The following is a 27997-nucleotide window of genomic DNA, read 5'->3' on the forward strand; positions in this document are numbered from 1 at the left end:
ACGGGTCTCTGGGCTCCTGTCCTCTGGCCTATGCTTGGACACAAAGCCCCTTCATGTACCCCAGGCTGGGCTGAGGACCAAAATTTAACAACCTACACCTGGGCAGCATGGGATGTGAGGCTAGACCAAGTCTTCCCAATCAAGCTACCAGAGCTTCCCCATGCCCCTTCCTATTGCCTGTCAATACTCAGCCTTGGCCTGATGGACAAGGCACAGGGCCAACAGGGTATGACTGCATGTGCACCCGCCCTAACCTCACTCACAGTCACAAGCTGCTCCAGGTCTGGATCAGGTGTGACATGCACTCCCTTCTCAAGAAAGTCAAGGAGCAGGCAAGAGCAGTACTGTGCAGGACAGTAGTTGGCCCAGACAAGAGGAGAGGTACACGGGAGGGAGGAGGGAGACGAACAGCCCAGGATGAACCCTGGCCTATGGGGCACAACACTGTCTGGTTTCTCTCTTTGAACAGTACCCAGGAGCAGGGCAACTTGATGATGCCTCACTCTCAAAACAGCAAGCTCTGCATGAAACAGGCAGTGGCTGCAAGGAGGGCTGGGACAAGATGGTATTTGAGATGATGGCCCTCTGCCTAGTCCCTAAAGAGCAGTGGCAGAACACTCATTTCTTGCAAGTTGTAACAATTACCTAGGAGTTGGGCTAGTGGTTCTAAGGAGAGACAAAGTTACTGACCCCAGCAACATCACTTGGCCAGTTCAAAGTCCTGAAACACAGAGATAGTGTTGAGTGGTTACCTGATTTCATGGTTCCACTAAGGAGACACCTGTGTTGCAGCTGTGGGCTGTGCTAACCTCATGCATTCAGGGCCAGTCACTGCCCAAGAACTGAGTGGGGAGGCAGACGCAAGAGGAAGTAAACTCATCAGAGACAGGAGAACCTCTAATATTTTATTGACAGAACTTTTGGTTACAATACAGCTGAAACACATTTTTTTTGCTATGAAACCACACAAATGATACACACAACAATACATTTTCTTTTCACCTATGTCACTACTATTCTTCACATATACAGCCTGCAAGAGTTCCCACGTGGTTAATGCAAAGGAAAACTGGAGTAAAGCATGACAGTGTCACTCATAGGGGAAGGGCACGCGACTGGCAGAAACAGTGAGGCCAGAGGAAAGCAAGGCGGTGTCTCGTGGTTTCTAAGCAGTCAGCGCACTCCCAGCAACAGAGCCTGCACTCCAAGCTGCCTGCACAGCAGCGAGGCACACACATTACATGACGATGAGGGCCATATCAGCAAGGGCAGTTTAACGGCCACACGGCCACCACTTCCAAGCGAATGAGAGCACGCTACCACTAACACTGACCCACGCCCTGGGTCCTGCAAAGGTAGAGGGGTAAAAACAGAGAGGGGTCGTTAATGACATGCAGACCACAGCTGAAAGTCACTGGCATAAGCCCAGAGTCAAACTGCAAAATAACAAGCAAAAGGTCAGGCTCTCCAATTCAGGTTCTGGAGGAGTAAATCCCAAGGAAAGATCTGTCAAGGCAAAAGGGTTAGAGAAACTGGAGATGAGGCCCTGGTGCAGACATCCACACTGTTCCCTCCTGCAAGAGGGAGCCTGACTCAAGTGAGTATCAGTGGCCACTGCAGGTGTGGAAACCATGGAGGTGGAGACAGAGAGCATGCAGACAGGAGAATCACTGGGTGGGGGAACAGTGACAACACCTCAGGTGTGAACAATAGGGAAGAGAAGCTGAAGGTAAAGAGGGAGCCAGAGCCCCAGCCAGGGCAGGACAGTGGACTGAATAGTGGGAGAAGAGAAGAGAACATCAGAAGCTCTTAAAAGGAACACACACCATCAATGCTGCACCTGCAAATTAAACAGTGGAATTAAAGCCAAGGAAGGAAGTCTGCACACAGGACACAGCTCTGGATCCCACCACACCTGTAAAAAGTTAAGAACAAGTGGTTATCTGCTCCTCGGCGGCCAGTCAGTGTGGGCTGGGTGCAACATGCTGTCTACAATGTGTGTGCTTTAAGACAACAATGCAGAATGCAAAATGTGTTAGTCCCCAAACCAGCCTCCGCCGCACGTGTCCTTAAAATGAAAAGCAGTTTAGCAGAAAGTTACATAAGAAGGTCAAGAGGCCTATCAACTAGAGCATATTAAACTTTTTGATACAGAATACAGTAACATGCACCTATCTGCCCCAAACTACACAAGTTTCTCTCTAAAGCACCTGAATTTTCCCACAAACCTTTGAAAAATCAGTAAAGTGAACCAACCTCTTCTACTGCATGTCTAAGGGGAAAGGAGAGCTCTTCTCAGTGCAAGTACTTGTCCTTTCAGCTCGTCCTACCAACACACGATAGAAAGAGTTAGCTGATCGGCACTGTCTAGGAAAGTCAGGTGAGATACCTAACAGGTGCCCCTTTCTGACACCTGATACCAGCAGGCAGTATACCTGGGATCCAATATGAATCAGTGGATTGCTCTGGTTCTAGTACACAAAGCCATGGGCTTGTGTATCTAAGAAGTTAGGCATTTTAAGTGATAAAAACGGAATAGGTTACAAAAACCTTACAGAAAATCCTTAGGATTTAATAAATCAAGGCTAAGTGCCTTTCCAAGTTTAGCAAAACAAAACTAAACACAAACAAAAAAACTTACAGAAAATCCTTAGGATTTAATAAATCAAGGCTAAAAGGCCTTTTCAGTTTATATTTAAGAATATAAAAACAACACATCATAAAATTTAAAATACGCAAGCCATCACTGCAGTATCATTAAACATGGTGACGTTTCTAAGGTTCTGTCATAACTGAGCTAAGCTTTAGTGGCTTCCCCTGTGGGGATGGGTCTTGTTTGTGTCTACCCTGCACCTTATTAGCTCCTTTGCAGAGCACAGGAGTCAAGTCTCCCTGGCCTCATCTTCCTCTCTGAGTAAACCAAAGAAACTAAGCATGAGAGTGAGGATGCAAAGCCAGAGCTGGGTCTAACAAGCAGGAGGCGGGAATTAAAGCTGATTCTTAGGAAAGGAAACAGCAATCAACAGAGCCACCCAATGTGGCCTATAGCTCTGGCACAGGGATGTGCTTCCTGACTCCTGCATTTGATCTTGGGTCAGAGGACCCAGAGAAGAGCCTCGGAGTACCCAATGATGACTAAGAACAATACTTAGTTACTGCATGGACCCCTTGGGCTAGTGCTCTTCTCACTAGGACCTATCTTTACATAGTGTCATTCAATGGTCTACATCAAGCTTACCTTCCCAATAATGCCACAAGGAAATAAAAGACAAACAACAAAACAAAAACCAAAAGACAGAAGACAGGGATAGTCCTTAAGCCTAGTCCTCCAAGACCCTTCACCTAGTCTATGTCACCCTGAGAATTCTTTCATGTGCCCATCTGTGGACCACCTCTGGGGTCCATCAGTGAACATCACTGACATCCATCCTGTAAGACTCTCCTCACCCACCAGACCACTCTCCAGTCCAGTCCTCCCTCCCATGCCCTTTAGGTACCCTGCCAGCTTCCATGAGCAGCAAAGCCTTCTACCTGCTTCAGGCAGAATGCTACCTGGGTGGGGGAAAATGACCACTGGGGCTCGGACCTAAGCTCTCTCCTGATTCATACAACCATCCCTGAGCTTTGCACATCACATGAGAACTACCCAGATGAAAATGGTTATGGAAAACCCACCTCCCACCCCATCCAGCCACGCTCCTCCACAGCAAGGCCTGGGCGCAGAACCTGCACAAGAAGCTGCCTATTTGGATTGGGTGGGGGCTGGGGTGGGGGTTTGCCTCAGACTCTCTTTTGGAAAAGAAAAGGTGAGATATCCCCCTCAAAAAGAGTATAAATATAAGGATTTAACAAATGTGGCCAAGCCAAGGGCAACATAAGGTTATGTTCAGGTAAGCAGCTAAGTGAACTCACATTCATTACAGCACAAAATAAACAAGGCAAAGAGAGGGAAAGTAACTTGTCTCCTCCCCCTACTATCTACCTCAGGACAGATGGGAGAGTCATTCCTTCAACCTCCTAGAACTTGAGAACAAATAATACACAGATGAGGGTTAATGTATTGACTCACTACCATCTTTATGAAAATCGAATGTACACACAACAACAATTATGAAAGTGTCTCCATTAAACTTTGATAAGACAACAAAAAAGAACTAACAAATAGCTAAGATGTTACTGTTTGAGTTGAAAGCATTTTCAATAACGTTTTAATCTTAAAAGGTCCGTATTTACACAGTACGCTAATGCTTTTTCATCTCATTTTAAATGCATGATAAAGAAAGAACAGAGATAATGGTTGCAGCAGATCTTCCACGGTTTGAGTTCGGGGGGTGGTTTGACTTCACTGTGAGAAGTGCACTGCAAGTGGGGAACATTCTTTCTAATTCTGCTTCTTTTCCTTTCTGTGGTCTCCTTCACAGAAGCTAAGCCTTTAGGACTAGCTTGGAGGTCTGACGGTCCACTCCCGGTGTATGCATATCAAGGTCAGAGTGAGTGGCTGTTCTAAGCAGTGCTGGTTTCACAAGCTCATGTGTGCAGACAGTTAAGGGACACACATGCTCCTGGGTACCTCATCACACTTGAAGCGGCCCTGAGGCCAGTGGTGAACAGTGGTGTTGATGAGGATGTTTCCTTAACTGACTTCAATGCCTCAGTGCCTACTTTTCAAACAAAAATGCAGATTTGGGTTTTAAAGGTCCAGCACTCAAAACTATTTGAAAAAGAAGCAAGCTTGTTAAACTCATTTGTCCTATCCTCAACCTCCTACATAGCCTCCATCTCATCCTACTAGAGCTAACATATTACCAAACTCAGCAATTTAGAAAAATAACTATCAACAACCCCTGTGTCTAAGTGCAGTAGGTGGGAACGACAGTGGGGCGACCAGTTGATAGCACTTGGATGGGCTGGGGCCAAACATGCTACAGACCCCACAGAGCTGGCCCTTAGTGCACCTGTCAGGGGGCAAGACAGAAGCTTTGCGTCAGAGGTGGCACCATAACACAAGGTCTTCTAAGACATCCTATGAACGCCTCTCAATTGCCTAGAACCCAAACAACCACTGTATTCCCCCAGTGCTCCTTGCCAGCACATTAATGTCATCTCAGAATCAGTCCTATGCAAATTTTCATGGAGCCTTGAATACCACTGGCAACTTAATTGAACAAATAATGGAAAACTTCAGCTGTGGAAGCCAGCTTGAAGTCCTGTGCCTACTTCTCATTACCCAGCAACAGTAATTGAAAACAGATTTCTCTCTCTCTCTCTCTCTCTCTCTCTCTCTCTCTCTCTCTCTCTCTCTCTCTCTCTCTCTCCGCCCTACTAAGATATGTGAGATAAAATTACAGGTATAAAATAAAACTAAAAAGTCCTGAGTGTGTCCTAATGTCATTGTCCATTTTTTAGTATGTCCCAAACACTGAAGCATTCATGGGGGAAACATTTTAAGGCACCGTGTTCAGTGTCTGCCCGGCATGGACTTCCAAGGGATGCTTTGTAGAACGCAAGTCTCACCTGCTGGAATTGACCAAAAGACTAATGTGGACAGATACAGTTATTTTGGGCAGTGTCAGTCCTGCTGAGAAATCCATCCCTCACACATGTGATAGAAGGGTAACCCAAAGGAAACTCAGCCCTAAAGGACAGCGAGGTAATCAAAGCAATGACAGCACACGCCACAGAGCTAGGGCATTAAAAAGCGGAGAAGCCCAAGCAGGTCTGACCACCCTTCAAGCTGTGCCTCAACCTATGCCAGAAAACTAGGCCGAGAGGGCTGCCTGCAGGGTGGCAGAGCCACTGGCTCTGGAGTGCCCTGTGCTTGCCTAACACTGTGCCCATCTGAGTTTCTGCTGAAACAGGTGGCACTTTGGAGGTATTTACAAGAAGCAGAATTGCCACTTCCATGGCACCATTCCCAGACACCCATTTCACACCCCAGCTTTCCAGGGCAGGTGTCAATCATAATCACCCGAATTTTTATCTATGTTTTGCCAGAGCTTGTGAGGGCTTTCTGAGGCCACTCCAGTTAAGCCTGGTTGAGAACTCTTTTCTATCCTGTACTGAAGATAAGTGCAACCATTATCAAATATTCTTTGTTCTGGAAAAATCCTTGGAATTTGAGCTGGTAACGTTCTTTCCTGAATCTAAGACTCTGTGACCAATCACATAGTAGTATCACGAAGAACAAAGTCTACATGCATTGTAAGCACTTGGAAACAAAAGAACATGAGAACAGAGTTCTTGTGGACAACAGAATTCAAAACAATCTAACACCAGACTCCAATCCCATGTCCACCAGTTTAACTTTCTTCTGGAATCACCCTGTGGCTGGCTGGCGCGCAGACAAGTTGGCAAACTGCAGACCGGAGAAACCTATACTTCTGGGGACCTTGAGCCGACCTATAGCTTCCTTGAAGAAATTCCACAGTGTGTGCAGCATGAGGTCAGATTTTTCCATTCAAGATCACTCCACAATCAGGGCCACATTTATGTGGGACAGATCAATCATGTGCCTGTAGAAATTTGAAGAAATAGTTAAAACAAACTCTTACGACAGCAGTTTACCAAGGCACATGAAAATAAAGCAGAATGGTAGAGGTCCTGATGAGCAAGACCTAAGGTATCTAGAAGAAGGGGTCCTCTCCAAAAAAGGAAAGCGGTTTATTAGAAAGGATGTGTTCTGCACCTCTGTACAGCACAGCATAGCATAGCACAGCACAGCACCCCCCTCCTCCCCAGTTACCAACTACAGAACACACGGAATACCTGTGGAATTTCTGCTGAAATGCTAGTGCATGGGCTGGCTCCTTGAACTTTGCTATGGCTTTCCGCTGCTGTGGAAGCATCTGTAAACTCTAGGGGAAGAAAACAAGGACAATTAATTAATTAATGCCCGATGTGACATGAAATGAGCAATTACATGGCATAAGTTTATATGCAAAATAGGAGCCTACGCCATTGCCTTGAATAAGGAAACAAGCCACCTTTCCTTCTTGGCCTCCCTGGGCACCTGTGCAAAGCAGAGCTGCTCAATCAGCTGGGGAACAACACATCCACACTACAGTATGACACTCAGACACCACTCCACCTGGACACACAAGCTGCCCACATTCTGAGACTAACACAGGTATCCACGGGTGAAGACATTTTCTTTTCCTGTGCCTTTCAGGAAGGTGACTTTTGAGGATATCCTCACCATCTAAATAATGACACTCACCCCTGGTTTACCACAGGGTAAATGAGTTATGAACATGTGGCAGGATGGGGGCAGGGACATGAGACACATAACACATTCACCTTACCCAGAGTAGGTGCTCTGGGTGAGGGGCCCTGTGCAAGGATTGCACATTGCGCCCCGGGAACTTGGGTTTCTCTGATTTTAACAGATGTAGCAGACCTGGCTCCCAAGTGAGAACTCTGACAAAAACTGTACACTGAGAAACAGCAGGCCGCAGAACCTATTATCTCACAGCTCTGGCCAACTGCTTTTCCAAGGGTTAATGTGGTAGTGAGAAACAAACTCACAATCCCCAGGCATTTCAATCTAGTCCACAGACCTACTAGAACAAGCAAGTGAGCTAACACAGAAAATGAAAAGCAGTGTGTGACCAGAGGCAGAAATCAGATGCCAGTTATCACTATATTATGGTTCACACCCAGTACTGGCTTTGAAGTCACAGTTACTGAGCCACATGGGAAGGAGTCATTTTTTGCTCTCAGATACTGGAGGTTCATTGGATAAAAATTTTCTTCTCAACATAATTTCAGGAAAAGCTTAAGAAACAGATTTGTTTTAGCAGAAGGGTCTTGAAATTACAATGAACTTATTTCCTTGGCTCTGAGCTTTAACCTGGGTTAGCTCTCCAAACAGAGGCCCTCCCTAGTGACTTTCCGACTTACGGGTCTTGGGTACCTACACTCTCTTCATATGAAACTGAAACCCCAGGAGACTTATGCCAGAAGTACCCTTGTTCTACTCTTCATTGTCTCCTCTGGTTTAGAGGGGCTTGTAGAGTAACAAATACCATGCTAATTAACATCAGCAGTGTCTGTGGGATCACTGCCCTGCCAAACACAATCCTCAGGTCTGACAGGTACTAAAGCACGGTTTACCATCCACTCTCTCTTGAGTAAAAAGGCTTGGAAGACCAGATATCCCCTCCGCCAACACCAGTACTGAGCTAGTGAGCACTAGGTGGTGCCATACCCAAAGCACACTGAGCTTGGACTTCACTCTCAAACACCAAAGTACACTTCCAACAAGGAAATACAAGCAAACAAACAACAACAAAACACTGCTTCTTCTCAAAGCAGGATAACAGTGCTGGAACTAATTAATAATTATTATTTAATACTTATTATTTAACCAGCCAAAGTAATCAAAGACTCCTGAGTGAGAGTGAGAGAGAGAGAGTGTGTGTAAGGGTGCCAGAGAAGGACAGACATGTCAATTGCTTATAGGCAACTATGAGTCACCTTTTGTGGGTGCTGGAAATTAACCTCTAGACCTCTAGTGCTCTTAACTACTGGGCCAGCCCTGAGTCATTTTCTTTACCCATCAAATGGTACCATCAGACCTTGTTTTGTTTTGTTGGCGCACACATTTAATCCCAGTACTCAGGAGTCAGAGGCATTTGGATCTCTGAGTTCTAGGGCAGCCTAAGCTACACAGAGAAACCTCATCTCAAAAAAACGAAACAAAAACAAAAACAAACCAACAATGAAATAAATAGCCACACAATCTTATGCAAAATCATCCCACTAACCTAAGACCAGTAGGAACCAAGTGTTCTGCTTCCAGGTTGAACAAGCCTTCGCCCACCAATCCCTCTGGGACTCCCAGGGTGGAACACAGCACTGAAGCTTCTATTTCATGTAAAGGGTAGGCATATTACTAGCATAACCTAAAAAAATTCTCCACTGGTTTCAGACCTTCGTTTCCAACACACGCCACTAATCAACAGCAGCATTCCTTCTGCCAGGGATTTTAGATGACCACAATTAACTTTATATAAAACAATTATTCTTTTTTTTTCCAGAACACAAAAAAGTGACAAAAGGGGAGTATCTAAGAAATCTATATTAATCCCAATATATAAAATTCTGTATGAGACAGGTAAGTCAAAGGTCACATTGTTTCAACTAATTATCTCCAAGAAGACTGTGTGTCCCACTCAGTATGTCTGCTGGGGATCACGAGAGTCAATAGAATACCCAAAATTGCTTATGCTGAAACCAGGGCACATGGCAACAATGCTACAGCTGCCTTCACACTCAGTGCAGAAAGCCCAGAAAGTGAGAATTCTCACAAGACCCGATTATAAACTCCAGCCTTCAAGGAAGGACCTGAGGCTATGCGTGCATAGCAGTGTTAAAATCTGGGCTATCTGGGCCATCATGCAAACCAGAATTTTCAACTACTACTTATTTTGATTCTCTGGTTATAATAACAACATGCTAACACATGTGTAATTCTCCACCATTAATTCTGGTAATTAATTCACAAATAGCCCATACTAAATCACCTACTCAGAAAGCATCTACCCCTTTTAAGACAATCTCAAAATGTACCCTTGCTAACCTCAACCCATGTTCCTCCTGTGTGAGCCTCTCAGTGCTGGGATTACAGGTGTGCACCATCACAGTAGCTAAAACCATTTATCCTTAAAGACAGAGTGTCACCAACAGCTAGCAAAAGTGGGAGCCCAAGTCTAGAGATGAATCTCTTAATAATAAATGCTAAATTAAATCTAACAACCTCTCTAAGAATCCCATAATAAAGGTGGCTGTAATTAAACTAAATACCTAAACACCAGGCTCAGTTTTGGAAGGCTTTCTCTTCTACTCATTTTTAGAGCACTTAATAATAAACAGACATACTTATGTTTGAGGAAGGGTCCTTCTTGATTGCACCCACACACACACACACACACACACACACACACACCCTGGCTGGCCCAAAACCTACTTTGTAGACTAGGCTGGCCTTAATCACAGAGAACCCCCTGCCTCTGCCTCCCAAATGCTTCAAATTAAGTGTGTGAGCCACCACACCCAGCTGTAAATGAAGATCTGAAACATCTTAGCCAAGCACTAAAAGAAAAGAAAGCCCTTTGTTCTGCTCAGAAATGTAACATTCTCGTTTAACCTGCATTTTTCACTGGCCATGCACAACTCTGAAGACCTCCTGCATGGTTAGAATATGGGGCAAACTTGCTCATAGCAGACACAGAATGGTGTCTGTCTCTCATCTTTCACATCACTGGTAACAAGCTCAGACCTTAAGGATCAGACTGCCATTTTAAAGGCCATGACAACAAAATGCAAGTTACTGCATTTAGCATCTGTACTCCAGATGCTAAAATGAGTACCAGAGTTGTGTGTTGCAGAAAATAAAACAAGGAGGCTATCTACTTGAAAATTTGAGGAATTATCACAAATAAAATGTGATTTAGTAAAAAAAAATATATATATAGGTATGTGTACACATATGAACTTCAGGACATACTTCAAAGGATAATTTATTCTACTAGAGTATTTACTTTTTAAACTTTGAAAATAGCAATCTGAGCTCAGTCTGAGGCAAGCAGTAGCATCTTTCTTCTCAAGTACCATCTTAATACAATGTAACGCACAATGTTCACTGTTCAGTACCACAAGATAGCTCTATCTGGAGAGGTGACCTACTGGCATCATCACCACAAGAAGGCAACCCACCTGGATGGGGCCCACGGACATCAGCAGGCTCTTCAGCTGGACATCAGTAGTGGATGAGGATAGCCCTTCCACAGATACCACACAGGGCTGTGGCTTGCACTCCACCACTCGAAGGTTCTGCTTATTTGGCATTAGGCGACCCCGGCCCATGGGACCTGCCACTCCTCGGCCTCGTCCATGCATGATGGCCTGGCAATGACAAAAAAGATTCTGATATCTGAGTGGATTCTTCCCATACTGGCTAATAAGGTACAAAAGTAAGCATGTGCTGAGGGTCCCTCAGGACATGCTGTGAGCCACAGAATCTTCTTCGAGGGTGAGGTCACCCTCTTAGTCACATTATAAACACTCCAGTATGGATTTCAGCTAGATACTAGGTTTTGACATAAATTCTTATAAAAAAGCTTCACAATAGCTCCAACAAATGAGAAACGTCATTGTCTCTTAAAGGAGAGCTAATGAAGAGAAGGGTGAAGCCTCTCTAAGACACCCACATATAATTTCCTAAAGTCATATTCTTTATACAGTCAGGTGGTTAGGTCTAAAAGAAAATGCAGCCAGGAACAGTCTGTGAGATCCACCATTTTATACTTATCACTAATGTGCACACATCTGCCTGCTGCACCTCATATCTCAAGAGAGCAGACCAGCACCAGTCTCTCCCTCTGCCTGGCTTCACCTGAACCTCAGACATGTGCTGCTGCAGGGAGGATTTTGAGTTCACCACGTCTGAAAATTAGAAGGCTGCCTTTCCCTTAGAAGCCGAGGGACAATACACTGTTACTTCTCTGCCTTCAACATGACTAGACTAACCTCCTTGAGAAGGGACAGGGAGCCTGTGGGCTCCAGGCCTCCCATGTGGCTGGCTGGGCTCAGAGGAGACGCCCTTCACCTCCACAGGGCTTTGTCTCTATTCCTTGATCTGAGGAGGTCAGACAGGAAGAGCACACCTCTGGTTCTGCATTAGGAACATCCCTGGTCTAAGTGGGTGAGAGGAACACAGAGGTGCCCAGTCCTGTCTGTACGATGCAGTAGCCCTTCAGAGGTGCAGGACAGCCACACTCTACAATTGTACCACTGAGTAAAAGCCTTTCTAAACCAGGGCTAAGAAAACAATGTCTCATTTACTAACGTGACTATTAGCAAACACCAGAAAAAACATCTAATGCCAACTTTTCTCAACCAGTGAGCCAGGAAACCTACAGGGGCCAGGGCCCTTCCACTTCAGTACCTTCTTGGCCGGGTGAATCCCTTGGATGCTTTTGATCCCTGGAGGAATAGCCGGGTACATGTGCGGCCCCACAGAAAGGTGCTGGGGCTGCTGAGGAACCCCCTTGGTCAGCGTCACCTTGCGGGTAGGCTGCTGTCTCATGTCTGGAGGCTGGGGAAGCCGCTGGGGCTGGCCCTCTGTGTGAGAAAAGCCATCGCTCTCTCCTCCCTGCTGAAATCAACAAGGCAAACAGGGGGATCAGTGTCTGCCCATATTCTGGCTAGGCACTGGTACCCATGTCCAATGCTGACCTCAAAGCAGAATCTTTCAGACATAAATAATACTAAATTTGCCTCTTCCCTAGAGCCAGTGAGTAAACTTCTCACTGAGCAATTGTTAAGGTTTCAAATACAGTATTTCTGAAATTTAAAACATTGTTTTCTTTTAATGGATATGTCCATTTAAAGGGGCTACAATGAACATAAATACTATTTAATATGTACTTGCTACACTGTAAAATTACTTCATTTTATTGCCAAGAACAGTATTGTTGAAAACTGACTGTGTACAACCAATGGCCCTAACTTTGTAGTTGCTGCTCAAACCCACCATAAATGGGAAAGCTGCCTGGCTCCAGGGCCAGCTGCAGGAGGACCCCCACCTGAGGATCTGTGTCACCAGCAGATTTCACAGACAGTGAATGCCAGAGAAGTAGCACATGTGCTCTGTTAAGAACTTTGGAAACATCCACAATCTGCTTTCTGATCCTATTGTTCTCAATCTCAATAGCTCCTGACCACAAGGACCATGAGGTATGACCATGAGGGATGCCTACATCAAGCTGGCACCTGAATCTACCAAGCAACAGCATAATGGTAGTCTATGGGTGGGCCTAAGGGCAACCTGCAGTTTTCAGGACAGTGTTTCAAAGAATGACTGCTGGTTGGAACAGGAAAAAAAAAAAAAAACAAAAACAAAAACAAAAACAGATGACAAGAATTATTATGCAATCTTAGTAGAAATGGATGCTAGGCCTTGAGAAGTGGCAGGTGTAGTTGTACTCCTCTTGATGTGAAGAGGCATATACCACGTAGTAACCTTCCCACACAGGCTACACAACAATGGGGGCAGTGGGTGATGACTTAGCAAACAATTTCAAAAGAAGTACATGTCCCACCTCCCACTCTCATCCTACTGTAGGTGGATTACAGTTTATCCCTTCCAAAGTCATGTTGAAGTTTAACCGTCACTGCAGTGATATGAGAAGCTATGAGGCCTTTAGGTGTTTTGGTCAACAGGGCTCTACCCCCATGAATTAGGATTAATTAATTAACCATGATTAATATGGTTCTGGGAAAATGAGTTAACTGTGCCAAAAGCTGCCAAAAGGCACCTGGCCTCTTACACCACTACCCCTTCTGCAAGCAACTGTCTGACTTTCCTCCATGAAGTCCTCATCACAACTGAGATCCTGATACCCCACTCTGAAATTTCCCAGCCTGAAGAATCAAGAATCAAATTAACCTCTCGTTTATATCCAGCTTTTGGTATTTTGTTATAGCCATAGAAAAAAGATGAAGAAAATCTCCCAAGTTATCTTTTAGAGACCCCTTAATGGAAGAAAAGGACCTTCAAGGAAAGCAACCAATATAATTCATGATCCAAGAAAAGATAAGCTTAAAACTGTTACTAGGGGGCAGAGCTTTGGCCCTCTGCAGCATGGAGAAACTGGCAAGTCTGGTCTCTCCAAAACTTCAGACTTGCTGAACAACCATTCTGAGGAAGTAGAATCAATACAGTGAAAGAAGAGGGAACAGTGCTGCTTGCCAGAACTGACTGTGTATGTACTGCTGCCTTTCCCCAATCGCCCCAGCACAGAGCTGGATCAACCCACGGAACCCACAAGCTTCTGGGGCTATGGTCCTGTTTGATGACTGAAAGAGCCGTAGACTTTCCTCCACGAAGCCCTCACTACAATTGGGATCCTGGTACCATGCTCTGAAATTTCCCAGCCTCTGGGTATTTGGAGGCTTGGGGAGTGGGGGGGTGGAAGGGAAGAGAAATGACCTGAAGGCCTGTGCTAAGCTAAGCAGTACCAGTCCAGCACCAAGAAAGTCACGCTAAGAAATAATGATTATTTTTAAAAAAGGAAGGAAGAGAAAACATTTAAAGTGAACTAAAGCAAATGTATAACACAACAAAATTTAGGGATTCAAACACGACAGTTATTCCAAAAGGGAAGGGGAAAGACCTAAGAACAAGCTGAGATCTTAAGAGGAACCAGCCCCACTTCCAACAGAGAATAGAGACAAGGAAAACCACAATGAAGAACAGATACAGAGAAGCCACTTCTCCATCCATCCCACAGGCTGTCCTGAGAACAAGAAACATCACACTCCTTCAACCATCTGAACCAAGAAAAATGGACAGAGGATACATGTTCATATTGGAAAACAAAGAGGAACCTTAACAACATACCCCAAAGCAGTGAACAGGATGTTATGAGCATTATGCCATTGTATCAGTCAACTTACATGGAATGGGCCAATAGTACAAAACACACACACGCCCAGACTGACTCAAGGAGCAACTGACTAGAGCTCTGAGGAGCAAAGACACAGCATTAATGAACAAATGTTTCTCACAAAGAAACACACAAGACTCCCCCCCCCAGGGGAATTCTACCACAGTACTAAGGTAAAAATGTTATCTAGTTCAGTCTCTTTCAGAAAAAAAAGGGGGGGGGGAATTTAGGGGTTGACATAGGAGGCTGATCACAAAACCACCAACATCAAAAGAAAAGGCACCTACTAAAGAACATCCCTCAGAAACATACACACAGGAAAAAAAAAAAACCCACTTCATTAAGCTGTTACCTGGTTCACTCTAGCAAGACAGAAAAAGCATCTCACACATGGTGATTCAACTCTTAATTAACTAGGAACCATAACATGACCCAGCTGTGGCTAGCTAGACCACAGCCTGAGAGGTACTGGACCCAGTGAGTGCAGGCAGGTCACTGGCTCTTATAATATGTGGCTATGTTCTTAAATTTTAAAACATTCTACTATGTAAATTCTCCAGCATGTACAGAAAGAGATAAACAAATCACTTTTTATTTTTGATCACTTATATTTTGAAAAATGTTAAGCACTCAGAACAGGCTTTTCTACCTGGTTGTATCTCCTGCTCCCAAGGACATTAGCTTCTGAGGGTTCTTGACAGGCAAGGGCAACACCCTGACTTTCCGAGAACCACGTTCCTATGATTCAGTCAGCCTTTCCACAAATCACCACTGGATAAAAGGTCAATTCTGGACAAATTTGTATGCCCTCTACAACTGCGAATACTACCTAAGATGTTAAGTGTGAGGCATGCCAGGGTCTTAACTATCAAGAGAACTACATATCACTCTGCACTTTCTACCTGTCCTTTGCTGTGCAATAGTGACTAGGAACTTGACAGGATCTGTGTGTGAACTGTTTTCTTCAGACCTGCTCGTAAGCTGAATAGTAGAATGTTTTGTAGATGGAACAGAAGCTTTTGGACAAATTCGCACAATGCCAAAGACAGCACCCCAAGACCAAGCCTCATACAGTTCCATTTTACTCCTTGTGGTGGCATCTCTTTTTACAGCTCAGGCTGGCCTGGAAACTGTGGTGATCCTCCTATGTTAGCCTTCCCACTGCTGAGATCATATAACTTGCTTTCAATTAAGGTATTACAATGTCATGCTTTGACTTTTTATGAAGCTCATCTTACTCACTCAAGGCCCAAATGTAAGCGAACAAATTATTTTCCTTTGTAAAGAAACTGAAACTTTTTTTTTTCCCCATTGAGAGAACAAATATTATATTTCACTTCTGCACAATGGAAAGCTCATTCTAGGGCAAGTTTTTGGCCCTCTGGATTAACACTAAAAAATGGTCAATAGACAGGCTAACAGGCCATTGCCAGAAACACATTTTTATATCCATAATGCACATACACAAACCTGAATGAGAGTCAAGACAAACTAAACCTACCCCATGCTGGTAGGCTTGCTGTGACTTGTACACCCAGTTCTAGCACTGAAAGTGGACCGTAACTATTAATCTCTAAGTCTTGCAAATTTTAAAATACTGTTACTTCAAATTAGGCATCTTAGAAATCTGTTGCTCAGATGTAAGCAAACCGGTGTCTCTGATATATGGCAGATTAGGTTCCCATATGAAAGCAAGTCTGAAGGAAAGGCAGTCTCTGAGGCAGTGTGGCATACTGTAACTTCTGGCATAGCAGTTTACCCAAAGTAGATGAAGGGGAAAAAGTTGTACCCTTTTTACCCTCTGAATACTGAACTGCTCTAAAATGACTGCCTTTTAATGAATACAATAAGAATGTCTCTTTAGACATTTGGTTTAGTATTTGGTTTTAAAATGCCTATCTGAATTAAGTAAGCGCAGGGAAGACTTTTTATCAACTTAATCTTGCAAAAAATGAGGTTTGTGGCCATCAACATTAGCAGGACAAATTTATTTATAACAAACGGTTTAAATGTACAGATAAAAATGCCTATTGATACTGTCAGGCTTCTTGCAATTTGACAGATCAAATCTTATTTTCATTCTTTAAAGCCCATGAAGAAGTGGTATCGCTGAGTTGCATTCACTAGCAGGCAAATTGATTAATCCCTCTCCATAGAACCTCAGCCCTTGATTATACCTATCAGGCGTTAAGCAGCATTATTCTGGAGTGACAACACTTGACAAATTCCCCAATCATTTTCCTCAGCCTTTGTGGCCCTGCTAGCTTGTATTAACCCTGATGAAAAATTAATTTTCCTTATCTTCTTCTAAACCCCAAAATCCAAATCCGCCAAACTGGCAACTCTTTCTGTAAAGGTATTATGAAAACCTCTAAAAGATTAATTGCATGTCTTCAGGTGACATTAAATTAATTTCTATACTCATGACAGACATTTGATACTCAGCACTGAAAGGACAGATAACATTGTCAGGACACACAGAAGGACAGTGGCGTGGTGTCCCAGGGCAGCCTCTTATGAATTCTCCTTCCGATAAGGCCACACTTCACTGTCACCAGCAGTGTAGATAGATGGTGGTGCAGCCACAGCCCTTGCCTCACAGGTTTCTATTAAGGACAACAATACAGGCCTATCCCAGCAATCTCTAGGAGGCTCGTCTGGGATCAGCACAATAAATGATATGCAAGCTATGTGAAATTTCTAAGCACACATATGTGTAGAACACTATTTTCTCTGTGTAGACTGCTGGACTACACGAGAGACAGGACAGAAATGCGCTAGCCCGAACCTCCTTGCCCCAAGTGCTGCTGTGAGATGTGGAGCACCTTACATTTTCTATCTGCATCAGCCATGCTTACAACCAGCAAGCATACTGGGGACAGAAATCTGGAATATTATGTCAGATAATGGGTCCAGAGGCAACTAACAAACCAAATCCTGAAGGCTAAAGCCACTTGAGTAGCCAGACCTAACTACTGGGCTTCACTTCAAGGGGGATTCACTTAGCATATACATTCCACTTACCACATGAAAATGTGGCAGTTATTTGGGTGCTTACTTTATAATAATCCATTCTGACACCAGTTGGGTATGAGGAAATCTTTAAAGCAAAAAATTAGCTAGTCTTTAAATAAAAATAAATAAATAAATAAATGAACCCAACACCAAAGCCCTGAACCTCTGAGGAGAAGCAACAATGCCCAGGACAGATGGCACAAATCTACCAGGTGAAAATGGAAATATACTACAAGTGAGGCTCTGGGTCTTCTGCAATATGGAGGCTTCCTAAGCAGTGGGCTGTGAACTGGTTCTTTAAACTCAGAGGTGAGGCTTCAGGGGCCTCCAACATGTAGTTCTGTCCCTGCAGGCCTGCACAGTGCAAACCTGTTACCTACTGCCCTAATCATGCCAACAACAGTCTCCCTAGAACTCTATGGTCCTGTCTCTTATACCTGCAAAGGCCATGATCCCAGTCAGTTCTACCACAACCCTTCACCTCCCTCCACCTGAGCCACCTATGCTATGCCCAGGTGCTGCCAGACTGCCCTACAAAGCTAGCTTCTGCCAGAACCAAGCAGGGCAGAGCTGTGTCCTCTGAAGAACAATTCTAAACTAGCATGCAACAGATCTACCACTTCAAAGTTCAAAACAGCAGGCTAACAAGATGGTTCAGTGGGTAGCGGTGTTTGATACCAAGTCTGATGACCTAAATTCTAGCCCTGGGACTCACATGATAGAGAGCCAACTTCCACAAGTCTTCTGATCTCCACATGTAAATCATGCCACAACCTCTCAAGAAAATAAATAAATGTGAGCATTTTTAAAGTTCAAAAGCACCAAGCAGACCTTACAAAACAATCTTGTTCAGCAATCCAAATGAAAAAGGGATTGGGGAGGTGGGGGAGAAAGCAGGAAATGATGGCTGAAAAGTTAACAGTAAAGATCAATGTTATCCTCGACCCTGCTCCCGTTTTGCTTACTTCCTGGTATCACAACTACCCCGCTAGAAGAAGAGGATTCAGGCAATCCTAATGAGACTTGATAGGCTGCCGTCAGATGGTAGGGGAAGAGGGTTCCTCGTTTCTGAGGAATAGGAGGGAAGAGGGAAAGAGGGTGGTACTGGGAGGAGATGAGGAAGAGGGCTACAATCGGATGTAAAGTGAATAAATTATAAAAAAACAACAACCCTGCTTGCTCTCAGATATTCGGAGAGATACTGTGTTCTCTCCAACTCTGCTTTGATATAAGAAACCCAACTATGCAGATGTCTTCAGCTTCATATTTAAGTTTCGGAAGTATTTATAATACCCTCAAAACTGTTCTAGGTCCTAGTGACACACATAGTGAAAAGGCAGAAGGCCCTCTAAGAGGAACAGGGACCTGGAGCTGGAGCTCTAAAGCATGGGGCGCTCTAAGCAGTAGGCAGGGCAGGGCATGTGCAGAAGCACTGGCAGGATCCCATAACAGCAGCAGTCCTGAGCAACAGAAAATAGAGGCTCAAGACACTTCCAGAGAACAGAAGGATGAACATTCTACAGCAGCCTGTGACCAAGGACAGCAACTCTCTGTCAGTCAGGTACTTCCCAAAGTAACAGAAGATCTGAGGGATAAAATGTATGTTTCTGTTCATCACAATGTCAACACTAAGGTGACTAGTTATGTCTTATGTCCTCTGTGTATTATGCTTAAGATAGAACTCAATCCCAAATCTGTAAAACAAACAACTAAATGCCAGTTTTCTATTTCCCTGATTTTTTTTCTTAAGCCAGCAAAACAAAGTGAGAACATCAACTCATCAGAACTTTCAGGTGGCTCCCATTGCTCTAAGGGTTAAGACTATGCAAGGCCCATCTCCAGACTCACTCACTCCCTGTGCTCCTTTAGTTAGGAACTGCTACAGATGCACAAACTGCACTCTCCTCACACACATACCCGGAAGAATCACTCCTTTACCCTGCTTTCTTCGCTACTGAGAAGCCATTCTTCAGGTGTCCCTGCTTTGTTGCCCATGTACTACTTATACCTGCTATTACACACAGTCCACAGAGTTCTCAATTCACTAGAGAGCTCCACAAGGCAGGCCTGCCTTGGTATGCAGCTCAATCACCACTAATGCCTAGTGCCAAGTACATGTCATATCTGCTGTGACAACTGAGTCAATGGCTGCCCTGCAGGCTCTGACCAGACCTCACTGCTGACAACAATACTATGCCCTATCTACTGGAGTACCTGGGGCAGCTAGAAGGCCTCATCAAAATGCATGAACACTAGACTCCAGAGACCTAGTCATGAAGGGCGATATCCCACAGCCTCCCCTCCCTGACAGGGGCATGTCTTGGCCAGAACCTGAGGTACAGAAAGGACTCACTTTAAATATTTAAATATATTCAATTTCTCTTTTGATTACCAAATAAGTACAATGGAATTTAGTTAAAAAATACAAACATATGTATATGTTGCCTGCCAATAATCTTTCAAGAAACATGAACCCTCAGTAAAACCCAGCAGGCTCAGCAGTGCCTTGATGGTTGTTCTCTTTGCAACTCCCAGAAGAAGGCACAGATCTACATTAAGGACAATGATGTGCTGACCACTGATGGCCACGGTGTTACATGTCCTTCAAAACCCAAGGTTAAAGGTAGGATTGGTTCCAATCTGTGGTGTTCCTGGAAGACTGGGCAGGTCACTGGAAAGTATCCCAATTATACGGCACTTTTTCTTCCAAGCATACGTAGTATGAGGCCATCTTGGCAGTAGAGAATACTGTGGCTCAGCAGCCACGGCCACTAAAAACAAAACAACACAGTGGTAGCTAGGTCAATGCAAAGGAGTGGAATAGTCTCTTCTGGGATTCTTGCCTTTACTCCTTCCTGCCCTCCTGCAGCTCTAAGTGATCCTGGGAAATGCTAGAGTATTAAGATATGGAAGGTTCACTGATGGAACTCCATGATGCATCTTTCATGAGGTCATTGTCTATAATGGAGTGGGGCTTGCTGGTGATACAACTTGGAGGTCACTCATGTCCTTGTATGTCACTCTTCCTCTATGCTCTGTAAACTCATTGGTTCACCAAGTTGGGCTTGAGTGGAATCCTACTTTGGTCTGCCATTGGGATCCAGAACAAATATTTCTTTCATGTTTCACCAGAAAAAGCTAATGAAACAGCTGGAGGGAGATTTTAGGGACCTTGGCTCCTTTCTTTGCCTCTTTGCCCAGCTGCTGGGAGACAAGCAGGACTTCTCTGCCATGATGTACTACTGTATGACACAACACTAAGGAGGTGAAGCTTAGAAACCATGGACCAAAACCTATGAACTGGTGAGATGAAGTAAACCAATTACCTTCCAAACCAATTATCTCACCTTACCAGAGTAATGGGAAAACTGATAACCACAGCAGTCCCTGACATTTGTGTTCTATGGAACTGAAGCTTTCTAAAGAGAAGACCCACCCCAGAGCCATACAGAAAACGGCCAAGACACTTCAAACAAGCTTGAGTACAGGAAGTTCACAGAAGAATGGCAAGCTCCCAATGGACACAAAAGCCACCAGGAAGAGGCCCTCTGGCCAGTCAGGCCCAAAACTAGCATCAAAGTAACAGGAATGGTTCATTGAAAAAAAAAAAAAAAAACAAAACCTCACACACCTGACAGGATGTTAAGTAAATGAACAAGTAAATGACATCTGACAGATATACAAGGTATGCTGGAATTGGACACATCAGTGCTGGCTGGTAAGAAGACAGTATAAGAAGTAGGGCACACACACAGAGCTACTTCCCAACTACAATTTGCAGACACAGGGGGTAAGGCCAACTGTAGGAAAGACTTGGCCACTACCTCACCAGACTCATCAAAGCTAATCTCAGCAATATAGGAGGGCAAGTCTGAACAGTTGTCACACCAAGGGCAGGTTCCCTTCTGTGGCCAGCCTGCCAAACACAAACCACCTCCAACTCCTCAGAAGGAAGCAAAAGATAAATGTAAATGACAACATAGGCCACAAAATCACTGGCTTTACTCTTTAAAAAGGTCATAGGCAAGGAACACAAAGACCAAGGGCCTGCTCGAGACTAAAAGAAGACTAGAAACCAAACATGTGACTCTGGGTGAGACCTCAGGCCTCATACACCTGCAGTGTCTAGTGTCTCTGGCCTCAGGCCACACTGTGCCTCGAACCTTCACATGAACATCTGAGGAAGACAGAGTGAGCAATCATGAATGGACACTAAGAGACAGATAGACTGGGGTTGGAGGTGGAGGAACAAATGCAGCAAGACAGAAGCTCCTGGTGAATGCGGTAAAGAAGCAAGGCCTCAGAACACCTCACAGAAGATGTAACAACACAGAGTGCAGTCTGTGGCCCACAGGAGGACCCATGTGCTGCCTCTAAAGAAGCCTGGTGAAAACAATGAAGATGCACATACTGCCTCTCTAAGATGGGGGAAGAGATGGACAAAGTCACCCGACTTTCCAAAAGAGCCATAGGCAAACAGCTGGCTTTCCTGCTGGGTGTCCTTAGTTTCCCCCACTTCTCTATGTGCCACTAAACCAACAAATGTTTACTGCATTTGTTGCCAAATTTCTAAATTTTTCATTACCTAGCTGCTTTCCTAACACTTTCTCCCTTCCACCAAAGGACAGTGTTATGATTCTTACTGAATAACAACCATGTCCTAAGGCACTATGCTGTACTCTTCACTCACTTCCAGGATCCTGAAAGGGGATTAGGCCCTCATTTTACTGGTAAGCAAAGAAACTCAATAATCCAAGTAACCAAGGTCACTCGGAGGTGAAACAGGTGCCATCCCCCACGAGCCAGAATAGGCTGCAGTGCTTTCCCAGGCACACGCGTTTTAATTGTTTCTTTTTGTAGTTAGAGAATGTTTGATGATCCTAGTAGTTCACATTAAATCAACTTTTTCTATCATCTACCTGTGCTTTTATTATTAAATAGGGCCAAGACTCAGAATTAAAGCCCACTAGATGTCTGGCCCTACTGCTTTGCTGTATGGAGACTCAGTCTGCTTCCCTATGAAATGAGAACATGACTGCTCATGCAGTGCAGTGCATGCTCAATCCTGAACAAACAATTGCCACTGCAAACACCAGCAGAAGCAGAGACCTCTTTAAGGCCTTAGAAACACTTTCACCTGCCAGCAGTTTTTCTTCTAGAACTCTTTTCAGCAACCAGATTAAGCCCATTTATAGGTAGGAAATTGAGACTGGGGGAGAGAAGGAAGAAAAAGGGGAGGAGGGGGAGGGAGAGACTGTTAGTGTCCCAGAAGCAGCCAAGATAAACAACTATCCAAACATGTGTTTTTCTGCACCCAAAGCTAGAAATGTTCTATGTGTCAGATAACCATACAAGAAGGTTAGAGAGCTCCAAGCTGTGTGTGCTATTAAAATGAGTTTCAGAGCAGCCAATGCCAGACATGATGCCAACAATAAGCCCTGTACAAAATGTAGCATCTCCAGGCACAACTAAACAGAGAGACCCAGCCATCACAATTACACAAGAAATAATATCTCCTAATCATTCTTATGAAAGTCTTTATTAATATTTTCTGCTACCACAATGAAACAGTTTTAATAAAGAGGACTCAAATGGTTTCAATAAAGAAAGAGAACCAATGTACAACTAGAAATTACCTTAAGACAAATGAATGAAAATGGCTAAAGGTTTGTCATTAAAGAAATGACAAACTTAAAATCTACTGTCTTAGACTCGGGCTTTCCATCTTTCACAAAATCCAGTTTAAAAAATAAAATCCTACGAAAGCCAGGTACAGTGTCATAGCACTTCAATTCTTGCATCTGCTGGAGCAGGCAGAAACATGAGGAATTGAAACTACATAACAAGCCCAGGGTTACACAGGACTCTGTCTCGAAGACATAACAAATCATGCAAAGATGAATGATTTAATTTTTAAATGACAACAGACACCCACTGTGATTCACAGAAGCCTCACAGGTTTGAAGTCACCTATAGAAGCCCAAAGAAGTTCAGGCATTCCCATATGGTATGAGATACAACAACAGCTGGCTACAGGCAAGCACAGACACAAGCTCTTGAGTAGTGCTAGTCAGAGAGCCCATATCCTGGCTAGACAGTGACTACCAGAAGAGACTCCTGAACACTTTAGATTTAGTTATATAAATTTTGGGTTAGACAAAGTAAAAGAGGCAGCTCTCTTAGGAAGCCTGTGCTCACGTCTGCCCCATAATAAAACTGTCCAATGGTCAACCCTGAAAACTCCAAGACCATTTTACAGGATGAACAGATTGAATTTATTTATTTAGGAACACACACACTACAACTAAAGAAGCAGTTCTCAACCTGTGGGTTGCGACCCCTGGAAAACCTTTTGTTGTTGCTGTTTTGTTTTTGTTTGTGTTTTTTTTTTTTTTTTTTCTTGAAGACAGGGTTTCTCTATCCTGGACTCGCTTTGTAAACCAGGCTGGCTTCAAACTCAGAGATTGGTCTACCTCTGCCTCATGAATGCTGGGATTACACCGCGCCTGACAGAAAACAGTTATTTACAAGTGATAACAAGAGAAAATTGTAATTATGAAGTAACAACAAAGATAATCTTATGATTAGAGGTCATCACAACATGAGGAACTGTATTAAAGGCTTGCAGCATTAGAGAGGTTGAGAACCACTGAACTAAAGAAAAAGGGGCTATAAAATTGAAAGACAAGCAAGTTGGGGGTATATAGAAGGCAACGGGAAGAAGAAAATGATACATAATCTCAAACAATGAAATGTGTGTTTGTGTGGGGTGCATGCCTGTAATCCAAGCATGCAAGCGGCTGAGGCAGAAGGCTAACAAATTTGAGCCCAGCCAGGGAAGCAGTAAGAAACTATCCCCCTGAAAGGAATCAAAAAGAAAATTCACTAGATTTTTCCTTTAAAAACTTTAATATATATTATACTTTTACTCTATTAGAAGTCAAGAGCTCCTAGCAAAATGGAATTCAACCAAAAACGAAGTGTCACAGTTCAACAATGAACTGGAAAATTAAAACATACAGCTAATATTCTACACAGATGCCATATTACAAGCTTGTCTTCCCCTCACCCCCAGATAGCCCAACTGTGATGCTGGCACAATGCAGACTCACAGCAAGATTCTTAGAGGCAGAGCACAGACCTGAGCCCTAGCAAGATACCAGTGTCCAGAAGAGGACAACTGTGGTCTGATGCTTGCTTGTATTTTTATGCTAATTATTGGCCCTCCAGATCTGGTTACTGCCTGGATACACACCCTTGTTTCATAACCCTGCTTAGACATTATTTCTGATTGGTTGATAAAAAGGCCTAAAACTTGGGCAGGGCAGAATGGGGTAGGCGTGGCTAAGGTTCCTGGGCTTTGAAGACAGGAGAATCACAGGAAACAGACAAAGAGACAGGAAGAAAAGAGGAAGGAGGTGGCTAGGATGGGTTAATGTAGAAAAGGAACCACATGGGCCGGGAGGAAGGATTCCAATAATGGCATAGAAACATCAAGATGAAAAATATAAGCAAGTATTTATAAGATTATGAATGCAAGGTAACTCAGATAGGAATGGTTAAGGGGGGTGGCAAGGAATTCAGGCTGGAGGTGGATGATAAGGTTATTGAGAGAGCACAGATGGAAATATCTGCTCAGCCCAAGGTGTTATAAAGCAATTATAAAATCTAACAGGTGTCTGTGTCTTATTAATTGTGGTAGCAAGTTAAATAATACGGCTGTGATAATCATGGGACAAATAATAAACGACATATAGCCCAACACCCATTATTTCAACAACAGTGAATGATACCTAGTAGCAACTAAGGACAATGATAAAAGTCAAATAAATGTGACAGCACCTGATGCTGGGACACATAGCTATTTACTTTTTGCACTTTCCTAATTAGGCACATTTTGCAACTAACCCACAATTATGTGTTCTCTTAAAAATAGTTTCCTATCCACTTTTGGGGGTGGCGGTATTAAGGAAATACTACTTACCCAAGATAAAAGCAAACCCCATCAGAAACTTAATTAGGTTAGTCAAAGTTGCCAACACAGCATTAGAAGAGCTGCTAGAAATGCTTATCAGTACTTAAGAGTCAAAAAAGGCAACTCAGAACCTGTTCCAAAAGCACTAGGCTGGTAGCTACTTAAGTGGAAAATTCCAAAGACCGTTTTTCCAATTTGTTGTAAAATTAAGCAGCACAATTGTAATAAGATCACATATAAATTTCATATTTTAGTTTTGTTTTTATGTTGGAGCAGACAGTTAATTTTAAGTAAATAACAGTTTTGAAGTACAGAGTCTAAATGATGCTCTTTGTGGATCTACACAACTCTTCCTATCAGTGGAGAAGTTCTATTTCCACCATGGCCATCTTCTTCTCGGTGTTTAGTGTTTAACTCAATGAGACAGAGCAGTATCTCAAGTCTAAAATACAGCTCAAAGCTAAGAAGCCATCATATAAACCCGTGAGCATTTACTGTGCCACTGAACATAGCAGCTTCATATGTTAAATGTGACATGAGGAAAATATTCAAATGAAATAGAATTATTGATTATCACTGAGTATTCTACATATGTACTTTTACTCGGCATTATTGCATAGAAGTGGGAGAGATTCTGTTTTCTGTCTTCACGAACTCACCCAAGTGACAAGCAAACCACATGGCACTTCATACCCCAAGAGGCATTGCTTTCCTCCATGGGAAGCAATGGTCTTACAGGTCCTTTCCCTTTTTGATGTAAGAATTTTGTGCCTTTCCTCAATCACTACAGTTGATTTACTCTAAAAGCTTGTGTTCACAAGGTTGCCACTTCCCCAGTTTACAATGTAAAATGCATACAACAGGTATCGCTGCTACGGAGCACAGCAAATACATGGACAATAGCAATTGCGAAAGGCAACAGATATTAATTATGCACTGTAACAAAGATCATACAACTGGAAGAAAGCAAGTATCTAGCACCTTCTTAATGGAGAATATTCTAGAGTGCCGAACTTATCCTGACCATAGTACAAACTGCACTTCCTGTGTTTCACTAAAAACCACCCTAAAGGAGTGATCCACTTGTGAAACCACATGGTAAGATGACCTGTTTTCAAAACAGAATTTCTCCTGAAAATATAAGGGAGTCTTGAGAACAAGGGTAACAGTCCATTCTGATTGAAAGTGGGTCCAGTCCCCTCTCATCACACATGCTCACTGACCCTACAGTTAAAAACAACTATCATTTGCATAAGAATATTTTTGTTTGCCTGTTTTTTGTTTTTGAGACAGGGTTTCTTTGTGTAGCACTGGCTGTCCTGAACTCACTCTATAGACCAGGCTGGCCTCCAACTCAGAGATTCACCTGCCTCTGCCTCCTAAGAGATGGGATTAAAGACCTGAGCCACTTCTACAACAAACTTGATAGCTCACGTTTGTTGGAATATGAAAAATCTGTTTATTACACAGTTGAGTTACTTACAAAGAAGCTGAAACTGAGAAAGGTATAGCTGCAGGATATCACAATGGTCTCTCACTAGACTTAAAACAGATGATACAACATGGGTTCACATAAAGTAGAATCTGAATGATAGTCTTCATATCAATCTTGAGGTTTGGTTAATATACATGGCTCTACCAGAGGCTAGGTTCAACTCTTTTTGTGGCGACTAAAACCCCCTAAGTCAAATAAATTTACAGAGAAATGCATAAAATTTGTCAACTTACCCCTCCAGACAACTTAATCACCCTGACCTTGGAGCTGACATGTGGCCCATCTCCACCACCTCCACTGTTGGCCCTGTGCATGACAGTCCTCTTCACCCCTGGCTTGGTGTCCTGAGGCCGGCCCTGGAGGGATGTCACTCTGGCTGCCTGTGGGGAGTGGGGGGTCTCCTCCACTTCCATAGGTTTGACTTGGAGGACTTTGTGTGGCAGCTGTCGCAGATGCTTCAGTGATCTCACATGCTGCCCTTGATGCTGCATGTTAGCACCAGGCGGGACAAAGTTTACTGCTTTGGGCTGAACATTAGCAATGGTGACATCTTGGTTTTTAACAAGAAGTCTGGTTTTCACATTCTGCCTGCACTGTGCCCCTGGAAAGGGCAACAATGGGTTACCATTAGTGGGCGATGGCGTAGCTGCCAGCTCCTCTTGCTCCATGGGGGTCTGTGAGCCATAGATCTGCTGTTGCTGTTGCTGTTGCTGCTGCTGCTGTTGCTGCTGCTGCTGTTGCTGCTGTTGCTGTTGTGCAAGTCTTTCCAGTAACTCTTTCTTTCTGGCACCAGCCTGCTGCTGCCTTCGTAACTCCTTCTGCTTTAGGATTTCTTCTCTCAGACGCTTCTGCTCTTCTATCTTTAAGCGATATAACCTTGTCTCTTCATCTTCATCAGGAAACTAAAAATGGAAAACACAGTTCATTTTGCTTTACATGTCAGGGTAGCCATTTCAAACAAATTAATTTCTCCCAAACCTTTCAATGCGGTATTTGAAAGAACGCATTCAAAAATCTGCTTAACAAGAAGTATAACTCTTTCCTCCAGGGAGGGGAAAAATT

The 27997-nt window shown here is 43.7% G+C and overlaps 1 protein-coding gene across 5 annotated transcripts in view; it reads right to left on the bottom strand.

Annotated features, from left to right (window-relative positions):
* Positions 1-884: 884 nt before the first annotated feature.
* Rbm33 (RNA binding motif protein 33) overlaps positions 885-27997 on the bottom strand; it is a 102387-nt gene continuing 75274 nt past the window's right edge. For 2 of the 5 annotated variants that reach the window (XM_021656067.2, XM_021656064.2), the window contains 5 exons: positions 27169-27837; positions 11948-12154; positions 10717-10905; positions 6766-6854; positions 885-6512 (listed from right to left, as the gene is read on the bottom strand). In XM_021656067.2, coding sequence (XP_021511742.1) covers positions 6464-6512; positions 6766-6854; positions 10717-10905; positions 11948-12154; positions 27169-27837 — 1203 coding nt within the window. In that variant the 3' untranslated portion in view covers positions 885-6463. Of the gene's footprint in view, positions 6513-6765; positions 6855-10716; positions 10906-11947; positions 12158-27168; positions 27838-27997 lie in introns of all 5 variants that reach the window. The other 3 variants (XM_021656065.2, XM_021656063.2, XM_021656066.2) reach the window with 2 other exon arrangements.

The sequence above is a fragment of the Meriones unguiculatus genome, chromosome 21 (assembly GCF_030254825.1).
Source record: "Meriones unguiculatus strain TT.TT164.6M chromosome 21, Bangor_MerUng_6.1, whole genome shotgun sequence".
Lineage (NCBI taxonomy): Eukaryota > Metazoa > Chordata > Mammalia > Rodentia > Muridae > Meriones > Meriones unguiculatus.